At 56.1% G+C, this 25,037-nt stretch overlaps 2 protein-coding genes across 3 annotated transcripts in view; both read left to right on the forward strand.

Annotated features, from left to right (window-relative positions):
• The first annotated feature begins 225 nt into the window (after positions 1 to 225).
• MMP9 (matrix metallopeptidase 9) lies at positions 226 to 7,903 on the forward strand. The gene is made up of 13 exons (XM_067705193.1): positions 226 to 434; positions 941 to 1,173; positions 1,537 to 1,685; positions 1,979 to 2,107; positions 2,196 to 2,369; positions 2,574 to 2,747; positions 3,511 to 3,687; positions 3,809 to 3,964; positions 5,014 to 5,299; positions 5,420 to 5,559; positions 5,912 to 6,062; positions 6,154 to 6,257; positions 7,588 to 7,903. Exons 1-13 carry the CDS (start codon positions 297 to 299, stop codon positions 7,704 to 7,706), a joined length of 2,130 nt encoding a protein of 709 aa, XP_067561294.1. The 5' UTR covers positions 226 to 296; the 3' UTR covers positions 7,707 to 7,903.
• Positions 7,904 to 12,110: 4,207 nt separating this feature from the next.
• The window catches only part of SLC12A5 (solute carrier family 12 member 5), a 38,179-nt gene continuing 25,252 nt past the window's right edge, over positions 12,111 to 25,037 (forward strand). The window contains exon 1 of one of the 2 annotated variants that reach the window (XM_067708295.1): positions 12,111 to 12,314. In XM_067708295.1, the coding sequence (XP_067564396.1) occupies positions 12,194 to 12,314 (121 nt within the window). In that variant the 5' untranslated portion in view covers positions 12,111 to 12,193. Of the gene's footprint in view, positions 12,315 to 19,351; positions 19,784 to 25,037 lie in introns of those variants that run through there. The other variant, XM_067708296.1, reaches the window with a different exon arrangement.

Here is a 25,037-nt window from a genome sequence, read left to right on the forward strand (position 1 = left end):
CAGTTTGCAAAACCCAATCCTTCCCCTATGGGCCTGTGGTTTCCTGTGGGTCTGGGGTCCTGCCTGACTCGGCAATGGGGACTGTGGGAAGGAGGGAGAAGGGGAGGTGGTGTAAGCCCTTTCTTTGCCTTCTCATGTTGGGACTGCCCAACCCCCGCCCCCCCCACACACACCCCATTCCCTGAGTCAGCTGTTGCCCTGGCCTGTCCGAGAGGGGCGGGGTCACTGATTCATTTGACAGCGCCTCTTTAAAGTCCCCACAAGGGCAGCTGCAGCCAGACACTGCTACCCTCACCATGAACCCCTGGCAGCCCTTGGTCCTGGCGCTCCTGGTGCTGGGCTGCTGCTCTGCTGCCCCCAGACCACACCAGCCCACCTTTGTGGTCTTCCCGGGAGAACTACGAAGCAGTCTCACCGACAGGCAGCTGGCAGAGGTAGGCACACACTCCAGCCTAGAGTTGGGAAGGGCTGGCTAGGAATCCCAGGAAGGACATGGGCTCTCAGAGGAGATACTTAGGGGCATGTTGGGGGGTGATGGGCACCTCTGGAGAACAGAGGTGTCCAGGCTCGGGCACTGGGATGCTCTGGACAGTGGTTGCCAGGAAGGGGTTAATGAGGGTTTCTTACATGGGCAATGGGAAGTGGTGAAGGGACATTGGAGGGCTCTGGAGTGGGGATGGGCTGGGGATGAACAGGGGTAAACCCTAGGAGGCCCTGAGGTAGGCATGGGCCAGGGACATCCGGGGGTGGAAAGGAGCTGAGGATGTCTACAGGGAGGGGAGATTCTTGGGTGGGCACAGGCACTGGGATGCAGGGTACCCAGTCCTGGATACAACGCCTTGTTGCTAGTCCCTGAGAGCCTGGAGGGATGGAGTCCTCACCCAGCAGATCAGAGAAAGGAAGTCAGGGCTCTGGCATGTCTCTGCCCCTCCTTCCACAGGAATATCTGTACCGCTATGGCTACACTAATGTGGCAGAGATAAGCAAGGATGATCAGTCCCTGCGTCAGCCTCTGCAGCGTCTCCAGCGGCGCCTGGCCCTGCCGGAGACGGGCGAGCTGGACAACACCACCCTGAATGCCATGCGTGCCCCACGCTGCGGCGTCCCAGACCTGGGCAGATTCCAGACCTTTCAGGGCGACCTCAAGTGGCACCATCACAACATCACCTACTGGTGCGAGGCTGGGCACCCCGGGGGCGAGCGGGGCGTAGTGGGGAGAGGCCGCCCGGTGGTGAACACGTCCCGTCTTAGGCCCATCCCTGGGTTTCACTAAACCAGGGATTTAGTGAGCCCAGGGCAAGCGGCTCCACCTCTGAGCCTTCGTTCCCCCATGGGAAACGACCTCGCAGTCTGAGGCCTCCTGTCAGGGCCGTTGTGAGAGTCCAAAGAGAAAAATGCGTCTGAAAGTGCTTTATAGCTGAAAGCGTGGAGCGCACACAGCGCTGTGTATCTGAAGTTGCTGAGACACGGGGTGTCGCCGCTGCTCCGGATCCCGCCTCTCACTTCCGACCTCTAGCCTCCTGCCTTTCCCTGCAGGATCCAAAACTACTCGGAAGACTTGCCGCGCGACGTGACCGACGACGCCTTTGCCCGCGCCTTCGCGCTCTGGAGCGCGGTGACGCCGCTCACCTTCACTCGCGTGTACGGCCGTGAAGCCGACATAGTCATCCAGTTTGGTGTTAGGGGTGAGAACGCGAGAAGGGGAAAGCCAGGAGAATCGGAGAGGGGACAGAGGAGGGAGGACCTCGGAGAGAGTAGAGGGGGCCCTGGACCCGGATTTCTCTTGCCTGTGCCCGCAGCCCTGGCTGCCGCTGCTGGCTGCGCCCCCTGCTGACCGACACCTCATAGCGCGGGGACGCAAATCTTGGACAGCAGCTCCTAGGCTGGATTTCAGCCTGCACTCAGTCCAGCGCCCTTGGGCAGTGCACAACCTGCGCAACCATACGCGGCTAACTCTCTTCGCCACCTGCTTCTTCAGAGCACGGAGATGGGTATCCCTTCGATGGAAAGAACGGGCTCCTGGCACACGCCTTTCCTCCTGGCCCAGGCATTCAGGGAGACGCCCACTTCGACGATGAAGAGTTGTGGTCTCTGGGCAAAGGCGTCGGTGAGATTCCCGAACCGCCCCGGTCCCCATTCCCTTCTCCTCTCACGCGCATCACCAGCCGCCCTGACCCCGTCTCCCTTTCCTGCAGTGGTTCCGACCTACTTCGGAAACGCAAAGGGCACCACCTGCCACTTCCCCTTCACCTTCGAGGGCCGCTCGTACTCTGCCTGCACCACGGACGGCCGCTCCGACGACATGCTCTGGTGCAGCACCACGGCCGACTACGACACCGACCGCCAGTTCGGCTTCTGCCCCAGCGAGAGTGAGTACCCACCCTCCTCGAGGGTCCAGAACACTGGGGTTTTATCCCAGCCTTGCCGCTAGTGCTGTGTGGGCTGCAAATCACTGTCCTGTTCTCTGGGTCCGTTCCCCCGTTGTGAAACGAGGCGAGGAGGGGTGGAGGACACAGGTGGCTTGTGGGTCAATAAACTCGTGGCCCCTTCGGGTAATCGCGTGGGCCTCCCAGGACTCTACACCCAGGACGGCAATGCGGACGGCAAGCCCTGCGTTTTCCCGTTCACCTTCGAGGGCCGCTCCTACTCCGCCTGTACCACCGACGGTCGCTCGGACGGCTACCGCTGGTGCGCCACCACCGCCAGCTATGACCAGGACAAGCTCTATGGCTTCTGCCCGACCCGAGGTACCTCTGCCCCACCTACCTGATTCAGCCTCGCTCCCTAATTCCGCGTTGGTCCCCGAGCGTGGCTCTTCCACCCATCAGTTTGTCCTACTCCTCGTCGGTCCTCAGGACAGCCGTGACTCTGGCCGCCATCACCACGGCTCCTCCCCCTGCCTTCCTATTGCTGCCGCCGCATTCGCGGAGGCCTCGCCTTTTAGCCCTGCTTGCAGCCTCTCCCTGGGCCTCTGATCCTCAGGCCCCGCCCACCAGTCTAGCCTGGTCTCGGCTGTGTGCGGCACCACGCCCCCTAAGTTTTTTTTTTTTTTTTAATTATTTTATTTTTGGCTACGTTGGGTCTTTGTTGCTGTGCGCAGGCTTTTCTCTATTTGCGGCGAGCGGTGGCTACTCTTCCTTGTGGTGCGCGGGCTTCTCATTGCGGTGGCTTCTCTTGTTGCGGAGCACCGGCTGTAAGTGCCGGGGGCTTCAGTAGTTGCAGTACGCGGCTCAGTAGTTGTGGCTCGCGGCTCTAGAGCGCAGCCTCCGTAGTTGTGGCGCACGGGCTTAGTTGCTCCGCGGCATGTGGGATCTTCCCACACCGGGGCTCGAACCCGTGTCCCCTGCATTGGCAGGCGGATTCTTAACCACTGTGCCACCAGGGAAGACCCCTACCCCGCCCAAGCTTTTAAAATAGGCCTCCAAGTGTCTCTCGCTTCATGATTGGCCCGCCCCTGGGTCTTTATTGGACCCACCCATTTGGCTCACCGGAGGCCCTGGGTCTCTCCAGCTGACGCGACGGTGACCGGGGGCAACTCGGCGGGGGAGCTGTGCGTCTTCCCCTTCATCTTCCTGGGCAAGGAGTACTCGACCTGCACCAGAGAGGGCCGCCGTGATGGGCAACTCTGGTGCGCCACCACCTCCAACTTCGACAGAGACAAGAAGTGGGGCTACTGCCCGGATCAAGGTGGGCATGGTTCTGAGATTCCCAGGCTGGGACCTCAGCCAGGGCAGTGGTGTCCGGGAGGGATGGCTGGGGCTGGGAGCTCGGCTCAGGGCTCACGTCTCAGGCTCCCTCTTTCGTCCAGGATACAGCCTGTTCCTTGTGGCGGCGCACGAGTTTGGCCACGCGCTGGGCTTAGATCACTCGTCCGTGCCAGAGGCGCTCATGTACCCCATGTACAGCTTCACTGAGAAGCACCCCCTGCATAAGGACGATGTGCAGGGCATCCAGCATCTGTATGGTGAGGGTATGGGGCAGGGATGGAGGGAGGAGAGGGAAAGGCTGGGCTCTGCCAGCCGCGAGTACCCCGAGAATGCAGAGGAGGGGAAAGTTAGGACCCCAACATCTATCTTCTGGAGACCCTGGCCAATGGGTACAATTGTTGCCAGGTCAGTGCTTGGAGATGGTGATAAAGAGCCCAGACTCTAGAGTGAGACAGACATAGGTTCAAAAGCCAGTCCAGCCACTTCCTGGCTAGATGACTTTGGATATGTTACTTCACCCCTCAACTTCCTCATCTGTAAAGTGGGGCTAACACCTGCCTCATGGGGCTGTTGGGAGGCTTAAGTGAGCTAGAATAATGTCTGGCATATAGTAAGCACCACATAAGTGTTTGACATTTTTATTATTATCACCACTTATTATCATTAGTATATTTCCTCATTAAAAAATGGGGATATTAAAGAATCTACTTCATAGGTTTTCTTTTATTTTTCTGAAGATCAAACAAGCTAACGTGAATTTTTTAATATAAATTTATTTATTGTTGACTGCGTTGGGTCTTTGTTGCCGTGCGCGGGCTTCTCACTGTGGTGGCTTCTCTTGTGGTGGAGCACCGGCTCTAGGTGCGCGGGCTTCAGTAGTTGTAGCACGCGGGCTCAGTAGTTGTAGCAAGCGGGCTCAGTAGTTGTGTCACACGGGCTTAGTTGCTCCGCAGCATGTGGGATCTTCCCCGGCCAGGGCTCGAACCCGTGTCCCCTGCACTGGCAGGCGAATTCTTACCACTGCGCCCCCAGGGAAGCGCCAAATGTGAGTTTATAAAGCTCCTAGCACTAAGTTTGGCACTCAGGTTGAGAGCTCAAAAAACACTTCTCTCCTAGCAGCCTGGGGATGGGGGTGAGTATGTGAAAGGAAACGGCCTGCCCAGGGTTGGGGGAAGGCAGGCTCCAGCATCCAGACTGGGGAGAGTGAGCGCCAGGGGCCTGGCTGGTAGGCTTTGGAGGAGCAGACAGTCCATGGGCACAGCGCTCCGTAGGAACAGGGGCTGTCTTATGCGGTGTCTCTTTTTAGGTCCTCGCCCCGAACCTGAACCACGGCCTCCAACCACTGCCACAGCTGAACCGCAGCCCACCGCCCCTCCCACCGTCTGCGCCACGGGGCCTCCCACTGCCCCCCCCTCAGAACGCCCCACTGCTGGCCCCACAGGCCCCCCTTCAGCTGGCCCCACGGGTCCTCCCACTGCTGGCCCTTCTGCGATCCCTACAAGGTCCCTGGATCCAGCGGACGATGTCTGCAACGTGAACATCTTCGACGCCATCGCGGAGATCGGGAAACGCCTGCATCTCTTCAAGGATGGGTGAGGGGCAGGGGCTGTGAGGTTTCGGGAAGGGGCTTGGAGGCGGGACCTGCCTGTGTCTCCCCGCCCACTGACCTTGTGTTCAAGGTTCAGTGCCAGCCATTCCCTTTTCTCGTCCAGGAGGTACTGGCGACTCTCTGAGAGCGGGGGACGCCCGTTGCAGGGTCCCTTTTTTATCAAGAACACGTGGCCTGCGCTGCCCCTCAAGCTGGACTCCGCTTTTGAGGATCCGCTCACGAAGAAGATTTTCTTCTTCTCTGGTTAGTTTCCTCCTTTCTTCCTTCCCTATCCGCCCCCCCCCCCACCAAAAAAAATCCACACACACACACCAACCTAGAAGGACCAAGAGACCGAGGACAATACATAAAACGTCTTGTGTGCATTAGAAAAAGACGCCCCCTTCTGGCGGATGCAATTTAGCAAATTTAGCAGGGGCTGAATTTCAGCGCTCCTCACCGCACCCTTGCACAATCGTACCGAGAGACTCTGCTCCTCGGGCACACAGACCGCGGGCACACCGGGCGCGGAAAGGCCTCGCTGCGTTCTCCCTCTTGATATTCAAGGAGAGTATGTGCCCCGCCCCCAGACCGATGTGACCCTTCTCTCCTGCAGGGCGCCAAGTGTGGGTGTACACAGGCTCGTCGGTGCTAGGCCCAAGGCGTCTGGACAAGCTGGGCCTGGGCCCGGAAGTGGCCCAAGTCACCGGGGCCCTCCCGCGCGCCGGGGGTAAGGTGCTGCTGTTCAGCCGGCAGAGCTTCTGGAGGTGAGAGTCCCGGGACCGCCGGCAGGGGGAGCCCAGGCGCCATCCGACTGCCCGCCGGCTCGGCAACTGTCTCCTCGCTGCCGTCCTGCAGGTTCGACGTGAAGACACAGAAGGTGGATCCCCGGAGCGCCACCCCAGTGGACCAGATGTTCCCCGGGGTGCCCATGAATACGCATGACATCTTTCAGTACCAAGGTGAGGGATGAGGACGAGGGTCGGGGGAGGATCCCTCCCTGAGACACCTCCCACGGTAGTGTCCCCTGCCTTAGTGATTGGTCAAATTCTGAGAGAGAAAGAAAAAGCCCGTAGAGATTGAGGCAAATGCCCCAGCACAGGTGAGTTCCCTATAGAGGCAGGGATCTTACCAGATCATTCAGGGACACAGGAGTACAACCAGAACTACGACCCAGATTTCCTGTCTCCCCAGCTGAAAGCCCTTTCCCCTACAAGTAGGGATACTGCCACTGGGGATACAGTGATAAATAAGACAGTTCATAGCTGTGTGTCTTTGGGCAAGTCACTGCTACTCACAGAGCCTCAGTTTCCCCATCTGTAAAATGGGAGTGGTAGCTGGAGTTACACTTGCTTTCTCTTTCTCACTGCTCACCTCCAATCAGCTGACAAGTTCTGTTGACTCAGCCGCCAAAATATTCACAAGCTCCTCTGCAAACACCCTAGTCCAAGCCGTAGAGGTTGTCCAATACCTTTAATATATTCTGTGAGAGTAGGGAGGGGCTAGGAGTGGAGGGCAATGGTTTTGTGGGTGACTCTAGACCCATTCCAAGGTCAAAGAAACTAACATGACCTGATCTGACCCCCTCCCCCCTCCTCATCCCCTCCCACTACTCCTGTCATTCCCTTTGCTCTGCTCCACTCACACCAGCCTCTGGCTGTTCTCTGAACACATCAAGGTCATTCCCAGCTTAGGGCTTCTGTGCCGGTTGTTCCCTCTGTCTGGAAGGTTTTCTCCCCAGATTGTCACTGGGCTGCCTCCCTCTCATCCTTTAGGTCTCAGCACTGAGGCCACCTCTTTGGAGAGACCTTCTCTGACTCTCATTATCTGTTCACTTGCTCGCTCGCTTTTAATATTTCCTCCATCGCTTTCTCCATTGTCAAAACCAATCTCATTTATTTATGCATTTGCTTGTTAATCGTCAGTCTTACCCCACTAGGGTGTAAGCACCAAAAGAACTGAGGTCCTGCCTGCATTTTTCCTCTGCTGTATCCCCAGTGCCTCTAACAGTGCTTGGCACGATAAATATTGTTGGATGAATGAATGGGATTTGTTGAGTGAATTGTTCTGAGTATCGACTGTGTGCCAGGCTCTGTGTCAGTGCTTTGGACAAGGAGGTCTGTGCCCTCCAGCATCTCCGTGGGGGGCGGGGGGGGACACAGGTGTCCTATGAAAACCTTGGAAGGATCTCGAAAGGGCAGGAGGGATGACTGTAAAGATCTGACTCCTGTTTCTGTATATGTATGTGGGAAGGTTGGAATCACCCCTCTTGGTCCTGCCTTTCCCTTGCAGAGAAAGCATACTTCTGCCAGGATCGCTTCTACTGGCGCGTGAGTTCCCAGTATGAGGTGAATCAGGTGGACTACGTGGGCTACGTGACATTTGACCTCCTGCAGTGCCCCGAGGACTAGGGCCCCCCAGCCGGCTTCAGCACTGCAGTGGGAGTCCCCACAGGGGCCATCGCGACAGGGAATGAGCCAGTCTGTCGGATCCAAACTGGTGGGTCTGTTCTGAAGGACAAGGAGAAGGGGAGGTGGGCTGGGCCCTCTCTTCTCACTTTCTTTTTTCGTTGGAATGTTTTTAATAAACTTGGATTCTTTAACCTTTAGGAGCAGATTAATGTACGTATTGTATGCATGCACGCATGTATGTGTGTAACCAACAGAGGGCTTACTATGCGCCAGGCAATGTTCTAAGCACTTCATAAATATTAACATTCAATCCTTCCTATTAGGAAGGTATAATGTAATTACTCCTATTTTATAGCTGAGGAAATGGCCAACCTATTATTCATTCATCAAACATTTATTGAGCCCTTACATGGAGCCAGGCCCTGTGCCGGGCACTGGGGATAGAGAAATGAGTTAGACTATGTTTCTATCCTCCACGACCTCTCAGTGGTCCTCAAATTTTCGGGTGCCTGAGAGAGCCCTTGCAACTTGCTTAAAATGCAGGCTCCGGGCTCCAACCCCAGAGAGTCCAGCTTAGTTACAAGGGTGATGATTCTGTGCCTGGTAGGGGTGGGGTCACACTTGGAGAGTGTGCAGCGTGTGACCCTTTTTCTAGAATAATGGCGCACGCGCGCGCGTGTGTGTTTGTGTGTGTGATTCTGCGTGTTGTGGTTGAAGTCAGGAAACATTTCCCAGCCAAGATGACATGTGAACTTGAACTGCATCCGGAAGGGTGAGCAAGAGTTTCTTCTTGTGCAAGGAAGACTGTCTTCTTCGAGGATAATTTACCAAGAACCATTAACCCTAAAAATGTTCCTACTCTCTAACCCTCGCCCACGTGTGCACAAAACAACACCTAGAAGGATGTGAATCGCAGCATTGTTCATAGAATGAGAAACTGGTAACAACCTAAGTGCGCAGAAGCAAGGCAGTGGATAAATAAAATATGGATTATATACGTGATGATAGGAACTACCCCTAGCACAGCACGGACTATGTGCCGGGCACTGTTGCACGTGCTTTATGTGAGTTAACACAGCCAATCCTTAAAACAACCCTGTGAGACAGGTACTACTCTTACCTTAGAGGTACTATTACTATTGCTATCACTCCCTCCCCCTGCTTTATAAATGGGTAACTGTGGCACAGAATTACACAGCTGACCTGCAGTCTCCTAGCTGGTGATCGTTCCCTTGGGATTGGAATGTGAGCTCTTGGCATAAATGCTGGGAGGACAGAAAAAGCAAGGGGGCGTTTGGGGGAACTAGAAATGGCTCAGAACTCTAGTATGTGGTTTGAGCAGAGAGGGTTCTGGAATGGTTGAGATAGGAATGGTGGTGTGGGCTAGATGAGAGAAGGTCGAAGTGGCAGGCTGAGGAGGATGGATTTGACCCTCCAGGAGGGCAGAGGGACTTGACTGAAGGGTCGGGCCAGGTGAGTGGAGGTGATGGGCTTGGTCAGCTTTGATCATCTTCCACACCCGGGGCCCCGGGTGGGAGTGTAAGGAGAGGTTCAGGGAACTTCTTCCTAAGCTTCCTGTGGGTGGGGCCCCTCTCTCTTAACTCACCCGTTTTTCACTCAGGAATGACCCACTCCCACTGGCATACAAATGTTCCTTAATATGGCTTGTTTAAAATCCCTCTAGACCCGTCTCTCAGTTCTGTTCCATTTCTCTACTGCCCACCCCCATCCACAGGAAAACATCCCCAAAGTACGGTTTCTACTCACTGTCTCCTATTCTCTTCTCAGTCATCTGCAACCTGGCACCCACTGCACTCCTCCACTGAAATGACTCTCTTCAAAGCCACCTGTGATCTTCCTGTAGCCCGATACAGTGGGTACTTCTCTGGGCTCGTTCCATACCATCTCTTGGCTTTTTTGACCCAGTGGATAATGCCCTTCTTCCTGAAATGTTTCGTCACTTGTTCTCTGGGTCACCCCTTCCTCCTGGTTCTTCTCCCCTCTCGCTAGGATCTCCCTCTTGCCAACCTTTAAATGATGGTGTGCCCCTGTGCTCTATCCTTGGACGTCTTCGCTGTGTACACGCATTCCCTGTGATCTCGTCTAGCCCTGCAGCTTTACACAGCATCTCTCTGCTAAAGACGCCGAAATTTATATCCCCAGCCTTATACTCTCCCCTGAGCTCCAGAATCAGATGTTCGACTGCCACCTCCGCATGATCCTTAGGTGCCGAAGAGATATCTCAATATACCGGGTCCACGTGAGCTCTCGGGCGCCACCTTCCAAGCATACTCCTCCATCGGTTGTCACCACCTGAATAAAAGACAACGTCATCTGCCCTCAATCGAGCTTAGAACCTGATCAGTCTTAAAATCTAGGGATCTGTTAAACTCCTTATTCTGGCACAGGGTATCTCAACCTCGGCACTATTGACAATTTGGATCAAAGTACTCTTAGTTGTGGGGGACTGTCCATACACTGTAGGACGTTTGATGCCTTCCTCCAGGAGGTAGTGGGATCCATGGACAGATGCTAGACCCATTCAGGGTCAGTCTCCCTCCCTCTATCACGGGCCCTAACATGGGGACAGGGTGCAGGGAGGCGATGGTGAATCTGCGGCTCCTGGCTGGCAGTCTTGGTGTAGGACTAGATGGCACAGGTGGCCTCTACCAACTAGATGCAGTGACACCCTCCTCCAGTTGTGACACCAAAAATGTCTCTGAATATTGCCAAACGTTCCCTGGTGGGCAAAACTGCCCCGAGTTGAGAACCATTGCTCTAATGTAACAAACCTTCAGACAGCTTGACCCGTCATAAGTGTACATTTCAACAAACTGAACACAACTGTCTAACCAGCAACCAGATCAAGAAACAAAACATTCTTAGCACCCTAAAAGCCCCCTCATGCCCCTTTTTAATCACTACCCCTTCATCCCAAGAGTTACCACCATTACTTCTAACAGCTTAAAGATAGATTTTGACTATTTTTTACTTTATTTAAAGAGTATTTTACAGTATATACTCTTTTGTGTCTGGCTTTTTTAAAAAAAATAAATTTATTTTATTTATTTATTTTTGGCTGTTTTGGGTCTTTGTTGCTTCGCACGGGCTTTCTCTAGTTGCGGTGGGCGGGGCTCGCTTGTTGTGGTGCGCGGGCTTCTCATTGTGGTGGCTTCTCTTGTTGCGGAGCACGGGCTCTAGGCCCGCGGGCTGCAGTAATGGCACATGGGCTCAGTAGTTGTGGCTCACGGGCCATTTCTTTGGGGCATGTATCTTGGAGTGGAATTGCAGAGTAGACAGGTATGTATAAGTTCAGCTTTAGCTGATGGAACAATTTTCCCAAGTGGTGTTGCCCATCTATACTCCCACCAGCAGTGCATGAGAGTCTAGGAGTCCTCCTTGACTCCTCTTTCCTTTACATGCAATGTCTAATCCAGCAGCAGGTCCTGTAGGTTCTACTTCCAAAATGTATCTGGAATTGGACAACTGCCACCACCCTAGCCCGGCTAATCATCACCACGTACCTGGGGGTTGCAGGAGCCTCCTAATTGACTCCCAGCTTCCACTCCTGCCCTTAGTTGAGTCTTCATCCAGCAGCCAACGTTCCCCTACTCAAAAACTTCCCATGACTTGCCTTGTAGATTAGAAAAGAATCCAGACTCCTCCCTGAAGGCTTCAAGAGACCATACGATCTGCCCTCCTCTCCTCCCTCATCTCCATCACTCTACTCTCCGTTCACTCTGCTCCAGACACACTGGCCTTCTTGCTGCTCCCTGAACAGTCCAGGCTTCTTTTCACCCCAGGGCCTTTGCACTTGCTATTTTCTCTGCTAGAGAGCTCTTCTTCCAGATCTTTGCTTAGCTGGCTCCTTCTCATCAGTGAGGGCTCAGGTCAAATATCACATCTTCTGAGAGGTCTTCTTAGATCATCCCCTAAAGTAGTCCTTCCCCCTAGTCATTACCCCTTGGCCCTACTTTTTCTTCTTAACATATACCACAGTCTCAAATTATCTTGTCTATGCGTTTGCTCACTTGTAATCTTTCTCCTCTCACTCATTAGAATTTGAGCCACACCAGGGCAGGAAGCCAGTCGATCTTATCCAATGCTGTATCAGTGCCTAGCACCAAAGCCTCAAACACAGGCGCGCTATCAAGATGTGCTGAATGAGTGAATTAAACCCAGGTGTTTAGGAGACCCCAGCCGAGGAGGGCCCGGGCTCCTGGTGCAGGGGAGGTGCAGGGGTGGCTCTCAGCAGCAGGTTGGATCCTCAAGCGCTTCCAGTGGAATTGACAGTCCAGGGCCTCAAAGCGCAGTGGCCAGATACAGTGGCTCATTACAGAGGGCACTAGGACCCTGCGCGGCGCCACGGCCGGCGGGGGGCGGCCGGCGGGGATGGGGGAATACGCTCTTTCTGCCTCCTGGAGCCCGGCTGCGGCCACTTGTGCGATCCGGGCCCGTACCGCGGCCGCCCGGCTCCTTTCCGCACCATGAGCCGCAGGTTCACTGTCACTTCACTGCCCCCCGCGGGGCCTGCCGGGACCTCTGACTCGGAGTCCCACCGGCTTTCAGCAGCCGATCTCCGTCGCCTCTCAGGGGAAGACGCCAAAGGTAGAGGCCGCAGGGGGCGGGGCCTGCCGGAGTGGGGCGGGGCGAGAGAAGGGGAGGGGACACTGTGGGCGGGCCTTCTGTTGGGAAGGGTGGGACCAGGACTGGTAGGCAGAGGGTCCCAGCCGAAGGCCAGAGAAGGGAGAGGAGGTGGAACCTAGGGAACTGGGGGAAGGCTGGAGGGGAAATGATGAAGGGAGGGACCACATTTGAGGTGGGAGGGGACACAGGGAAGAGGGTGGGGCGAGAGGCGAAGGGGCGGATCTTATAAAGAAGCTAGGGTCCAGGGTGCTGGGCCGGAGCGCAATAAAGGGGCGGGGTCATCTCGGGTAGGGGGCGGGACCAGAGGGGAAGAAGGTGGAACCAGGGAAAGGGAGGGCCGTGTGCGTCCACAGCCAATGGGTGGAGGCAGGACTATCTTGTTTTGGGGGCAGAAAAGGGCGGGACCAGAGACGAAGGGGTTGGGCTAGTAGTATAGGGGTGGAGTTGAGGGAGGGAGGAGACATGAGTCCGGGTCGCTAGGTCTCCAATCCTCAGTCACCCAGGAGGCGTCGCGGACAGCGCCTGGGGATCCCGGGAAGAAGACAGGAGAATGAGAAATTTGGTCCCCGGGCAGCTAGATCCTGGCAGGATTCCGTGGGCACTCTAGTCCCGTCCCTGGGGGATTCGCTTAGCTCTTTCTACTCCAGCTCCACAAGCGGTGGGTGGAGCCAGCTCAGGCTGTATCGGGGGCGTCTTCCTGGAGGGCCCACTGCAGTGGTCTTGTAATGGAAGTTACATGCAGGGTACAGAAGAGAGAGGAGGGAAGGGATCCTTCTAGGCTTCCGTGAAGAATTAGCATCCTGGATGCACACACAGTCTTCTCCGCAGGGGCCACTTTTCTGGGGTCCCCTGCCTGACTCTGGGCCCCTCAGGCCTGAAAGGAACGTGGAGAACTCGCTTGGCCCCAGCGCGGGGAGGAGGAAGAGCCTCCCCGGGCCGCCAGGGGTCGCTGCTGAGCCGCAGGTGAGCTCACCCTGACCCCAGCAAAACTAAGCACCAAAAACCCTTTAGGGGTTTATTTGGCGAACCTCTGCATTGGATAGATGACCAGACTGAGGCGTATATTTCAGCAGGGCTCCAGTCCCGTGAACCAACCGCCTCCTGGACGTTGTCATATTGGGGGGCTCTTTCCTTTCTTCATCTTTCCCATAATCTGCCCCTTTTCTCATTTTCACAGTTGGTATAGACGTAGATACACGAGCATATTTTACATCAGCCATTATAATTATTGCTATCCCCACAGGAGTAAAAGTCAGAGCTCTAGAAGCCATTCTCAACGCCCCCTTTTCTCTTCCCACCAGATCTGATTGGTCCTCATGTCTTGGCCACTTCACCTTCAAAACTTATCCTGAATCTGGCCACATCTCTCCTCCTGTCATCATCACCCTGGTCCAAACCTCCATCATCTCTCACGTGGCCATGACCACAGCCTCCTCACTGGTCTGCCTGCCTCCAATCCTGTTCACACCACACAACGCCCCCCCCGCCCCCCCCATCGCTTGTAGGATAAATGGCAAACCCTTTAGTCTGTCATTCAAACCCTTCCCTCATCTGCTCCTGGTATACCTGTCCGTGTTCTTCTCCCACCTCCATTAGCCAGGGAAACTCCTCCTCACTCTGTAAGTTATAGCTCATTTAACCTTTTCTGAAAATCTTTTTCACGTTCCCTCACTTCCAGGCAGAGGCAGACATTCCTCTTCTGCCTGACCACTGCACTATTATAGCACATGTCCCAATGGATGGAAGTTATTTACTTGTGTGTCTCCTACATCTCAAGGGCAGGGACCACATCCTTTTAACTTTGTGTTCCGAGTACCAAGCCCACAGCCCGGCACTTAGTAGGTGCTTCCTGCTCATCAGATAAGAGGGGGAGTGGCTGTAGACTCCTGCTTCCCCTACCTTGCCTTCTCTCCTGTCATTCCCCACCCCCTGGCTTGAGAATAAGATGGCTCGCTCTCTTATCCCAAGGTGACTGTTCCGTCTTTCCATTCCCATTTCCAAGCTCTTGCATAATGAAGTAAAGTACGGCTCCCAGTGTTGGGTGTGCAGGTGTGTGTGCAAATTGGATGTGAATCTGGAACGCTGTGGGCTTGTGGCAGAGGCGGTGTGTGTGTGTGTCTTTGCATGTCTTGAGGGAGAAGCATCCCACGCTAGCTCTGTTGACCTGTGGGGCAGTCAGTGAGTCAGTGCTTACGTGTGTCATTGTATGCCAGTGTGTTGATTGGCATGTTGATGTGTGTATTTCTGTGTCTATCTGTGGGATGGGTACCTGTGTGCAGCAGTTTACTGAAGTTCCATCTTGAGAGTAATTTGGGGATTTTGAACCTCTTAGGCCCTGAGACAGCCTCCAGCACCTCTCCTTGGTAGGTCGCTACACGGGGAAGTGGACAAGGGCTCCCTAGGGGAACATAAAATCTGCTGGTATCTTTCCCACAGCTGTTTTTGTGCCAGTGCTCTGGCCCCAGGGGGATGCTCTCCCCACCTGTTGTCATCGCCCAGGCCCCTTAGGGAGAGATGGCAGCATGTGGGAGGTGGGGGAACGCTTGGGGGAGGGTTTGTAGGTCATTTACATACAAGTGTTACCTTTCACTCTGGACCCAGGGAGTGGAGTTTGCCCCTGGAGGTGCTTCCTGCTGCCAGGAGATCAGCTATAGGTGGGAATGCGACTTACAGGGGAGGAAAGAAGCAAGTCAGAAGGTGATCCTTGAATCTACCACTAACACTGGGCAGCAGCCCACATGCCTCAGTTGCCTCATTTGTACCATGGGAAGATGGATGGTGACTTGGCTGGACAGAATTGAACCTGGGACCAACTGTTACAATTCTGAGCGACTCCCCCATCCCTTTGCACCACTCCCTGCTGTGCCTCAGTTTCTCATAGAGGAAGACAGGGCACTGGGAAGAGCGCTGGGCCTGGTTAAGACTAACAGGAGTTGGAATGTGTCCCCATGGAGTGAGAGGGAGCCAACTTATGCTAGGGGACTGGAGCAAGACCACGATGTAGCCTATCCACTCGCTAGCACAGCCTCTGTGGTGTGGCCTTGGGCACACTGCTTCCCCTCTCTGGGCCTCAGTTTCCCCATCTGTAGTATAAAGAAGTTGAACAGGAAGCTACCTGAGGGTCCTTCTAGCCATAAAAATGCTCAAATCCTTTGATGATCTAGAAGAGTGATGTTCTCTGCCTCCCCCATACCCAAACCTCCTGTTTCAGTCTCTTTATCTGTAAATTGGGAAGAATGACACTGAATTATTGGTAAAAATACCTGATCTGGAGATCTCCAGCCCATCCAAGGAGTTCTCCAGTCACCCGTTCCTCAAGCCAGGACTCAGAACCTCACGGCCCAGTACCTCAGCCCAAGGTGAGGCCTGGAAATCTCCATGGCAACAAACTGGTTATGAACGGGGCTGTAGTTGCCATGGTGATGGGCTGCTCTCTCTCTCTCTCTCTCTCTCTCTCTCTCTCTCTCTCTCATCCCCCTCATCTCCCCTCCCCTCTTCTCAATGAACCAGAGCGATCTGCGGGCACCAGCTCTCCAGGTGGGGTGGGGATGGGGGGGGTACAGTGAGAAAGGGGTCCTGATTGAGAAAGAGGGAAGATGGGCTGAATCTGCCGAGGAATGGGGGGCTGTTGGGGTGCCATTTCCATGGTGACAGGGCTGCAGCCTGTTAATTAAGCCCCCGGTTACCACGGAGACGATGGTGGTTGACGTGTCTGCTGCGAGCCCTGTGTGTATGGGGTGTGCTCTGTGCCGGACTCGTCAATTCACTGCAAGGGTCTGGGGTCTGGAGGACGGGGCCTGCAGGTGGGGGAGAGAAGAGTGAAGAAAGGAGTTCAGGGCCTTGGTTCCATGAGGCCACAGCTGGGGGTGGGTGGGTTAGGCCGTGGGGCTAATGATATAGAGACAAAGATGGATAGGGATTAAGCCATAAGGAGGAACACTGTGCCTGCCTTTCATGGAAAGAGGACCCAGTAAGGTGGCTCCAGTTTCTTCCAGACAGTTCCTGGTCCTGATTCAGTGGCTGGGGCCCTGGGCTGCAGGTCAGGAAGCCAGATTCTAGCCCCCAATCTGCCACGAGTTCACCTCATGGAGAAAATTTGTACCTTTCCATTTCTAGACTCCAATTTCCCCATAAATGAGGATGATTAAAAAAATAACTTACAAAGTTCCTTCCAGTTCCCCCATCCTGATATTTAGGAGGCAGCTTCCCTGACCTTTTTTCTCTATGAGAAGCATAAGGTGGGAGGGGAGAGGAATTTTAGAGACTCGGAGTTTAGAAATAAGACCCTGCCCAGCTCTGCATCTCGTGATGCTTTAATGAGGAGATTCCCCTGGCCTTAGATCTTCCAAGGGCTCTGGGTGGGGAAGCGGTGCTGAGCTGGTAGCCATGTTCCTGGGGCTCAGAGCTGAGGGTCATCTTACTGGCCAAGGCCAGGCTGGCAGTGCAGGAGGTGCCTGCAATGTGTTTTCTGAAAGCCTCACTGCAGAGGGTTGGCCTGAAGCCAGAATAGAGATCAGTCTTCTTGAGAGGTGTGTGTGTGGGGGGGTGAATCAAAGGACCGGGGTCTCCCCTTGCGGCTGTCTCTTCACTTGGTCTTGTCTCCTCATGAAGAGCTCCCTGGCTTTAGTCTGAGATAAATTGAGAGAGCACTGAGAGTTTTCAGGGTGGGAAGAAGGCCCATGGGTTATGCAGCCTAACCCTTTCGTTTCATAGATGGAGATACACAGGCCCTGAGAGGACGTCAGTTTTGCCCAAGGAAACATAGAGTTTGAGGGCAGAGGACAGACAGCACCAGCATCTCCTGAATCCCAGATGCCTTGTGAGATAGGAGGTCTGGTGGGGGTGGACAGATGGGATGCCCAGGGGAAGAGGATCACCCCTGCCTTCCCCTATACTCCCTTGGGATCTAGCTTTTCTCCATGGGCAGGCTCAGTCCCTGAGCAGCCAGGGCTCTGGACCACAGATGAAGAGAACTACCCCCAGGGGAACATCTCAGACCCGGGATTGCTGAAAAACCTCAGTATTTATTTCACAGCGCTTCTCAGACAAAACTACTAGACATTTTACTATATTACCTGTCTCTGCAGAGTAGTAGAAAACCATAATGGTGGTGATGGTGGTGGTGGTGGTGGTGGTGCGTGGAGTGCAGTGCTTAGAAACTCTTGCACACTGGCCTACCCACCTGCAACCCTTTAAACCTCTGTCACCAATCCAAACTCACTGCACTTTTTTGTGTGTGTGGTTTTCTCTCTGGGAAAGCCAAGAGGACCAGTTCTCACACCTGGTCTGAATACCTAGCTCTCCACCCTAAAGAGTCCTTCTGGCGTCCATAAAACACAGTGGCAGGGATAGCTTACTGGTGGATCCCTCAGAGGGCCCCTCCAGTCAGCTGCTGAAGACTCTGTGGTTGACCGAATCTGAAGCCACTGACAAATAATGCGACAACGGAATCCGAGCAGCGGGCCCTGTCCATGGTCCTGAAAACTCCCATCCTAGAACTGGGCCTCTGGTCGAGTGGACAGTTCTGTTTTGTTTTGTTTTTTAAGAATCCTTGAAGGTCTCTGGGCCCACCTCCAATTGCAAGCTGAGAGGCCACTCCAGCTGCACGTCTGAAGGCTGAGCACAAGAAAAGGGAGAGCTCATCTCCGACCCAGTCCCTGTTCCTTTCTTAGTAGCCAAGGATCAGAGGCCACTGAGCAGTTTGGATATGACTGCATTCGTGTCCCTTCTATTGGAGGCAGGACCCATTTAAAAAGAGGTTATGTTGAGGAAAAGAGTCCGAAACTGGAATAAAGGAAACTGGATTCTAGACCAAGTTCTGCCATTCACTGGCATAGTGTCCACAGGCAGTCATCTTTCCCCCACCCTTTGGGCCTTAGCTTTTTCACCTGTAAAATGAAAGCTGTGCATTAGCTAAGATGATTGACACGAGCCTCTCCAGCCCTGGAACTCTCCTGGAATTTAGAGGGCTAGTGTTGGAGGCTTGGGAGAGTCTGAAAATCATTTCCCCTTGATCTGCTCTCCTCCTTGGATAATTAGGTTTTTCCAGGGACTCAAAGGGTCCAAACCTCTGATGCCGCTTCCTGAGATCTCTCCACCCCTGGCTCAAGCCTGGATTCTAAGGGTGCTGAGGGGTCCCAGGACAATCAAGCTTCTACGGGACTGGTGTCAGGGGAGGGGGAGGAACACAGAAAGCATGTCAGTTCTGGAATCCTCAGAAAGCAATCCTGGATTAGGGGATTAGATACTCTCGCCCCGGGAGAAAATCTGGTCCCAAACGGACAGGCGGCCTCATTCTCCCCTCCCCCACTCTGTTCCTGGCATGCCTCCGACCCGCCTGCCCTCCCTAAAGGCTGCACCATCCCCAGTGGGGAGTCAGCGCTCCCTGAAACCTCACTGCTGCCTTCTCTCTTCCTCACCACCTCTCCTTCCCAGGGTCATTCCACAGTCAGAGGGTCCTTGTCTTTGGGCTCCAGTGATTTGCCTTGGAGGTGAGATGCTAAGACTTCCATCAGTCTAAGCGCAGTAAAGTGTTCACTGCAACTCCTCAGATTCATGCCTCCCATTTCAAGACAGGATGAGCCAGACAGTTCAGCCAGTGACCCTGAACCCCACGGGGGGCAGCACAGTGCTTCGGTTAAAAGCTCTGGCCTCCATACATCCCTAGCTCCAACCTCTTGAACAGTGATTATGGGAGAGGGTCTGGTTCTCCACCGTTCTTCGGGGCTGGCCTTCCCAGCTTTGCAGACAGGCTCTCCAGGGACCCATATTCCATGGCGCCCTACCCCTGCCGCCTCAGCCCCCCTCATCTTCCCTCTAGGGGGCGGATGACCCTCGGCCAGGCAGCCTCTGCGGGGCCGCCTCCCCGCGGCCGCGACCTAGTTCCCTGCCGTTATTTTTAGGGCGCGGGATGGCACCTGCCCACGTGCCGGCCCCGCCTGCGCCGGAGAGTGGGGGGCGGGCGGAGCTACGTCTGCTCAAGGGAGGCGAGGTCCCCATCCCCCGCAGCACCCTCTCCATCCCACCCGCGCAAGCCCCCAGTTTTCGTGCGAGGGGGCCTCCAAGAGCGCACTGCCCGCCCCTCGTCCCCTCTTCTTTCTCCCTCCCGCGCTCCCCCCCGCAAAACCCCGCCAGTGGCTCATGCCTCCTGCATACGGGATGAGGCGAGCAGCGCCGCCGCTGAGAGGGGGCGCGCGCGGGTGTGAGCGTGTGTCCGTGTGCGAGTGTGTGTGCGCCGGGCGGGCGGGCACTGCAGCTTCTTCCTCCGTGGAGCGGAGAGCGAGAGAGAGCTAGAGCGAGCGAGAGAGCGGCGGAGGCAGGCAGAGGGGCGCGGGTGAGGCGCCGCAGCCATCCCCGGGCCCGGCGCCGCGCCGCCACCATGCTAAACAACCTGACGGACTGCGAGGACGGCGATGGGGGAGCCAACCCTGGTAAGCAGCGGTCCGGGGGCGGCGAGGAGAGGAAGCGGCTCTGGGGTTAGAGGCAGAGCGGGGGCCGCCTCCTTCAGAGGAGAGGCGGGGATTGACCGGGGCGGTGGGCGCCCAAGGCGGCCTGGAGCCCAGCTCCATTGGAATGCGCCAGGCACTGTACGAGGTGCTGGAATGCGCCGCGCCCGGGGACAGGGCTGGGGGCCAAGGGGCTGCCATTGCCCGCGGCCCGGGGGCAGACGTGGGGTAGCTAAGCGGGGGAGGCGGTGGGAAGGGGTTGGAAGAGCTAGAACGGACTGACGTGTAGCTCGACGGGAGGAAGGAGGGCTCCTCTTCCCGAGGAGGGACCCTGGTGTCCTGGCGCAGAGCGCGGGGGTTGCGGGGGGCGCAGTCTGCGGCAGTCCCTCGCTCTGAGACTTCCAGCTGAAAGATGGGGGGAAGGTGCCTATGGGGGGATTGGAGCCATATGACAGCCCCCGTCCGGCTGCGGTGTCTCCTTAAGGGGTCACTTGATGCGGTCCGGGCCTCCTCCCCCAAAGCTGCCCGGGGTCCGACCTCAGACCGAAGCGTACCCCCTCCGGGGATTTTCAGCTCTACTTTGCGGAATCTCCTTCTCCCTCTCGCGTTCCCGTGGGTTTGGGACGGGAAGCAAGATCACCCTCCTTTCTTCCCCCTTTCCCCTTCCTCTGAGTACCCTGGCATAGCAGTGTGGTTTCAAGGGCGGGGCAGGGGAGAGTCTTTCCAGTCAGCTCTGCTAGCTTCCCCAGTGAGGCCTCGGGAATGGGGTCCCAGCGGCCGAATTCCTGGCGCCGTGGCGCGGACACTGCGGACGCGCTGCGGTGGGTGCGGAGACTCGCTAGGAGCCGAGGGGCTTGGAGTGAGTCCGTTCGCGGCTCCCACTCTCCTCCGCGCTTTCCCTGCTCCGAGGTCTGCGAGGCCAGCCACCCCCTCGGGCTCTCGGGCCCCCCGCCGCCCCCCCGCGGTCTCAGCCACCCAGCAGGGCCGTCAGCCGCCCCCAGCCCCCACCCTCCAGCGGCGCTGCGTCCCTTGCGCACTAGCGCGCCTCCCGCTCTGGCTGTCTGCGCTCAGCGCCTCAAACGCTCCCCTGGGCATTGCTTGACCCTCTGGGCCGAGACTCCTGCAGACCTCCCCCAGGGGTGGCCCAAGGCTGAAAGAGCAGGGTCTTCCAGGGACTGGCAGCCTGGCCTTGAAGTCCTCCGGATCCTGGGTCCAAGTCAGAGCCAAGGGGTCGCTTGGGAAGTCTGTGGACACCAGGGTCCCCGATCCTTTGTCTGACACCCCTTCTTCCTCCCTGAGGCTGAGTACGGGTAGGAACTACTGGCTGCCTAACTCATCCATCTCCACAGTCACCCTGAGGTTACCTCAGTCTGCAGCCGCCCCCCTCCACAGCGGGCTTAGGCTGAGGGAGGGAGGGGGTTTGGCAAAGTCGAGTCCGCAGCAGAGCCCGCCATCCCGTCGCGGTTCCTAGGGAACGAAAGGGGGCCATGTCCACCTGGGATCCCCTTCAGATGTCACCACTCTGAGGAGGGGCCTCTGCTCCCGCAGACACGGGGTATGGGTCCAATCGCCCAGTCCCTGCTTTCTCTACCCTGAGGATGGCGTCTTACTGGGCGCCATGGGATTTCCATGGGGTCTCACGTGGCCTAGAAAAGTGGCCTCTGGGTGTGAAGCAGTAGTCAAACTAGGAGCTCCCTCAGTTCTACCCCTCCCCATAAGTTTCCCAGACTCTGAGTGTAGCAGGCTCGTGGGGAGACTTTCTCCCTAGATATCGGTGTCCAGGATCTGGAACTAGAGTGGCCAGGACCTGGGTCTGGCATGTTGGGTCCCAGAGAGAGAAAGAAGGCCTCCCAGTGGTGCCTGGAGACGATGACAGGCGGCTCTAAGGACCTCCTGGGCTTGAGGGAAGACCACCAGGCCGACAACCACTGGCATCTCTTAACTCAGGTTCTTGGAAATGTAGGAGGGGACCCTTGGTCCTGACCTCGGGGAGGTGGGAATGACCAGAGTAAGAAGGCTCCTCTGGACGAAAGGACACAAGGATATTTATTGTCTCTGGCCCCCAGGTCTCCTTTCGTCTTGGGGTCTGACGCCTTCCCCTACTCCCCCAATCTGGCTTGGGGATTCCCCCAGGCCTGGCCCCAGGCCCCCAGGGGAGGCTCCTTAGCCCGCGCCGCTAGCCTGTTTCCTCCCCGGGAGCTCTGGCCGCCGCCGCTTAAATGAAAGCCGATTCGGGCGGAGAGCTCCCAGGGGGCGGGGGGGGGGCCGAGAGGGCTCAGCCTCAGTCTGGCCCTGCCTCTCGCGCGCGCGCCGCACGGCGCTCTCCCATCATCCTGACTCCTGGCTCTGGGGAATCAGGGCCAGTTCCCCCTTCGTAGTCCTGCTCCTCTGAGAACTCATGAAGCTCACCCCTCCCCTTCAACCGGTGTTCCAGGGAGGGGACGAAATCAGCCCTGGCAGACGAGACCGGGGGCCTGGCGTCCCACCCAGGCGGCGGGTGGAAAGGCGGGACCCAGGACAAGCCTACGAACCGCTCCCTCCCCTGCCCTCATCTCGGGGCTGGGATCCGGCCGGGAGTCCGGCTCCGCGCTGCGCGTCGCGTTACATAAGCCGCTGCGGGCGCGTGGCCGGCTCTGCTCCGCGCGGCGCTCTCTGCCCGCGCCGTCGCCATGGAGACCGGCGCGGAGGTGCTTCGATGCCGGGTCTCGGGCCGGGACGCCCCCCATCCCCGCCCTGCACGCGCCCCGCGCCGCCACGAAGGAGGAGGGGAGGGGGTGTGAAAGGAATGGGGGGCTCTCGTGTCTGGTTGTCCTGCCCCTAAGAGCGGACGCTGTGGAGAGAGGGACCCAGTCCCACAGGAGACAGGGCCCCTAAATCTTACTGCCGGGGAAGGCGTGTGGGATAGGGAGCCCAGGCTGGACGGGGTACCACGTCTATTAGTAATCGTAATTGTAACAGTAACGGCAGTAGCTACACTTAGGTGCCGGGCACGCCCAACAGGCATTATTTTACTTAATCCCCACAACAGCCGTATGAGTTAAACACCATTATTATCCCTTTGCAAAGTAGGAAACTGAGGCTTAGTTTAACTGACTTGCCCAACGTGTCAACACAGCCACCAAAGTTGGGACTGGAACCTAAATCTCCTTCGCTCCAGCCTGTTTTCTTAACCATTAAGAAATTTCTTCTCACCTCATCCCCTTTCAACCTCTCTAGTTACCACCATAGTGTGATAGGAACATCTTGCCAGCATTTTAAAAGGAGGAGGGACCCACCTCACTTTCATTTCTCCTTCTCTCTGGCCCCAAACAGCTCTTCTGAGACACTGGGGGTCAGGAAGGGAGCCTGGGGGAATTCACCTCCACAGACTTTTTCCTGAGCACCTATTACATGCCAGGCTCCCACTGGGAGGACCGGTCTGCAAGTCCCAGGAACCCACATATGTGAGGAGAAGAGTGAGCTGGTGGAAGCCCCTGTTGGGAGAAGTTCTTGGCTTGATGAGTGAAGTGGAGGTGGTGACAGGAGACGGTGGTGGGTTTCCCTTGAGGATGTGAGGCATCACTTCCACAGTTTTGAGTCGGGATGAGATTGGTTATAGCAGGTCATGCTCTGGGGATGGACCCTGGCTGGGAGATGAAGGAAGGTTTCCAGGAGGAGAGGCTGGGGAGGATTTGGGGAGATGGGGAGAGAGAGAGGGACCAGGAGATGAGGGGACAGGAAATTCAGAATATGTAGGGCCTCAACTTCACTTCTGTTTTGGTCATTGGAGAGTTTCTCCGGAGTCCAAAGAGATGTCTACTGCTGGGGTTCAGCCCTGAAACTGAGAAAGTGTGATGGCTGAAGCCAAGGGAGTGTGTCTGTGGAGGGCCCCTTACATCTCTTTGAAAGGACCCTCTCCTTAATGCCCTAGAGGCTTTCTTCTTGGATGATCTCCTCCAGGCACACGGTTTCACACACTTCCTACACGCCTTTTCATGGGCTACCCCCATGTCTTCCTCCTGTCTGGCCTCTCTCCTGGGACCCAGACTGATCCGTACATCCAAGTGCTTCTGGACATATTCACTTGGGTGTCCTATAGCGCCTCACCAGCAATCAAATTCAGCAACTTCCCCACCCCCAATCTCCTTCTTTCCCATTTATTTATTTATTTTTTTGCGGTATGCGGGCCTCTCACTGCTGTGGCCTCTCCCATTGCGGAGCACAGGCTCCGGACGCGCAGGCTCAGCGGCCATGGCTCACGGGCCCAGCCGCTCCGTGGCATGTGGAATCTTCCCGGACCGGGGTACGAACCCGCGTCCCCTGCATCGGCAGGCGGGCTCTCAACCACTGCGCCACCAGGGAAGCCCTCCCCTGTTTATTAAATAGCACCATATCCACCCATTTACCCATGCTAGAAACCCAGGCCTTATCCTAGATTCCTCCTTCCCACATCCTCAAATATCTGGCATGGAAATGTGTGCCAATAATTCTGGAGTCTATTCATTGTTCCGCCCTGCTTCTGGTCTGGGTATCATTGGCCCTTGCCCAGATTTCTGAAAGTCCCTAACTAGCTTCTGTATTCTTCATCTAAAGGCCAGAGCAATTGCTCTAAAACACAAATCTCTTCATGGTGTTTTTTACCTGAAACTCTTCAATGACTTCCCATTGTCCTCTGGATGAAGTCCAAAATCCTTAACATGGCTGGCTAGTCATTTAAGGACCCGGCCCGCAGTTACCTTCCTAGCCTCTTTTTTTTTACATGCTACTCCCCATCCTTGCCCCCCACCCCACCGTACTCCTTCCTTAGACTCCTGCCGGATCAAGCTTCCTCCAGCTCCTCTGACCCACTCCTCTCACTCTCACCTCTGGGCCATCGAACATGCTGTTCTGCTGTTCTATCTGCCTGGAACACCCTCCCGCCTCCCTCCCAGTCTAGCTCTTACTCATCCTTCAGTTCTCAGCCGACACGTCACTTCCTCTGGGAAGCCTTCCGTGACCTCCCAGGCTGGGCTGAACGCTTCTCCTGTGTTACCACACCTCTTCTTTCATATTCTACCGCGGACCTTATCCTCTGGGTTGGAAATTCCTGGCTGCTGGTTTTTCTCCCCTGCCTTTGGGTTCCCCAAGGGCTGGGATGGTGTCTTATTCTGTGTTTTACTCCCCCATGCCCATGCCCATGCTGGCACACAGGAGACATCCAGTAAATACTTGTTGACTGAAGATGAATGAGGGACACAGGAGATGCCAAAGGGGGGTCACT

This window comes from Pseudorca crassidens, chromosome 15, assembly GCF_039906515.1.
Source record: "Pseudorca crassidens isolate mPseCra1 chromosome 15, mPseCra1.hap1, whole genome shotgun sequence".
Classification (NCBI taxonomy): Eukaryota; Metazoa; Chordata; class Mammalia; order Artiodactyla; family Delphinidae; genus Pseudorca; species Pseudorca crassidens.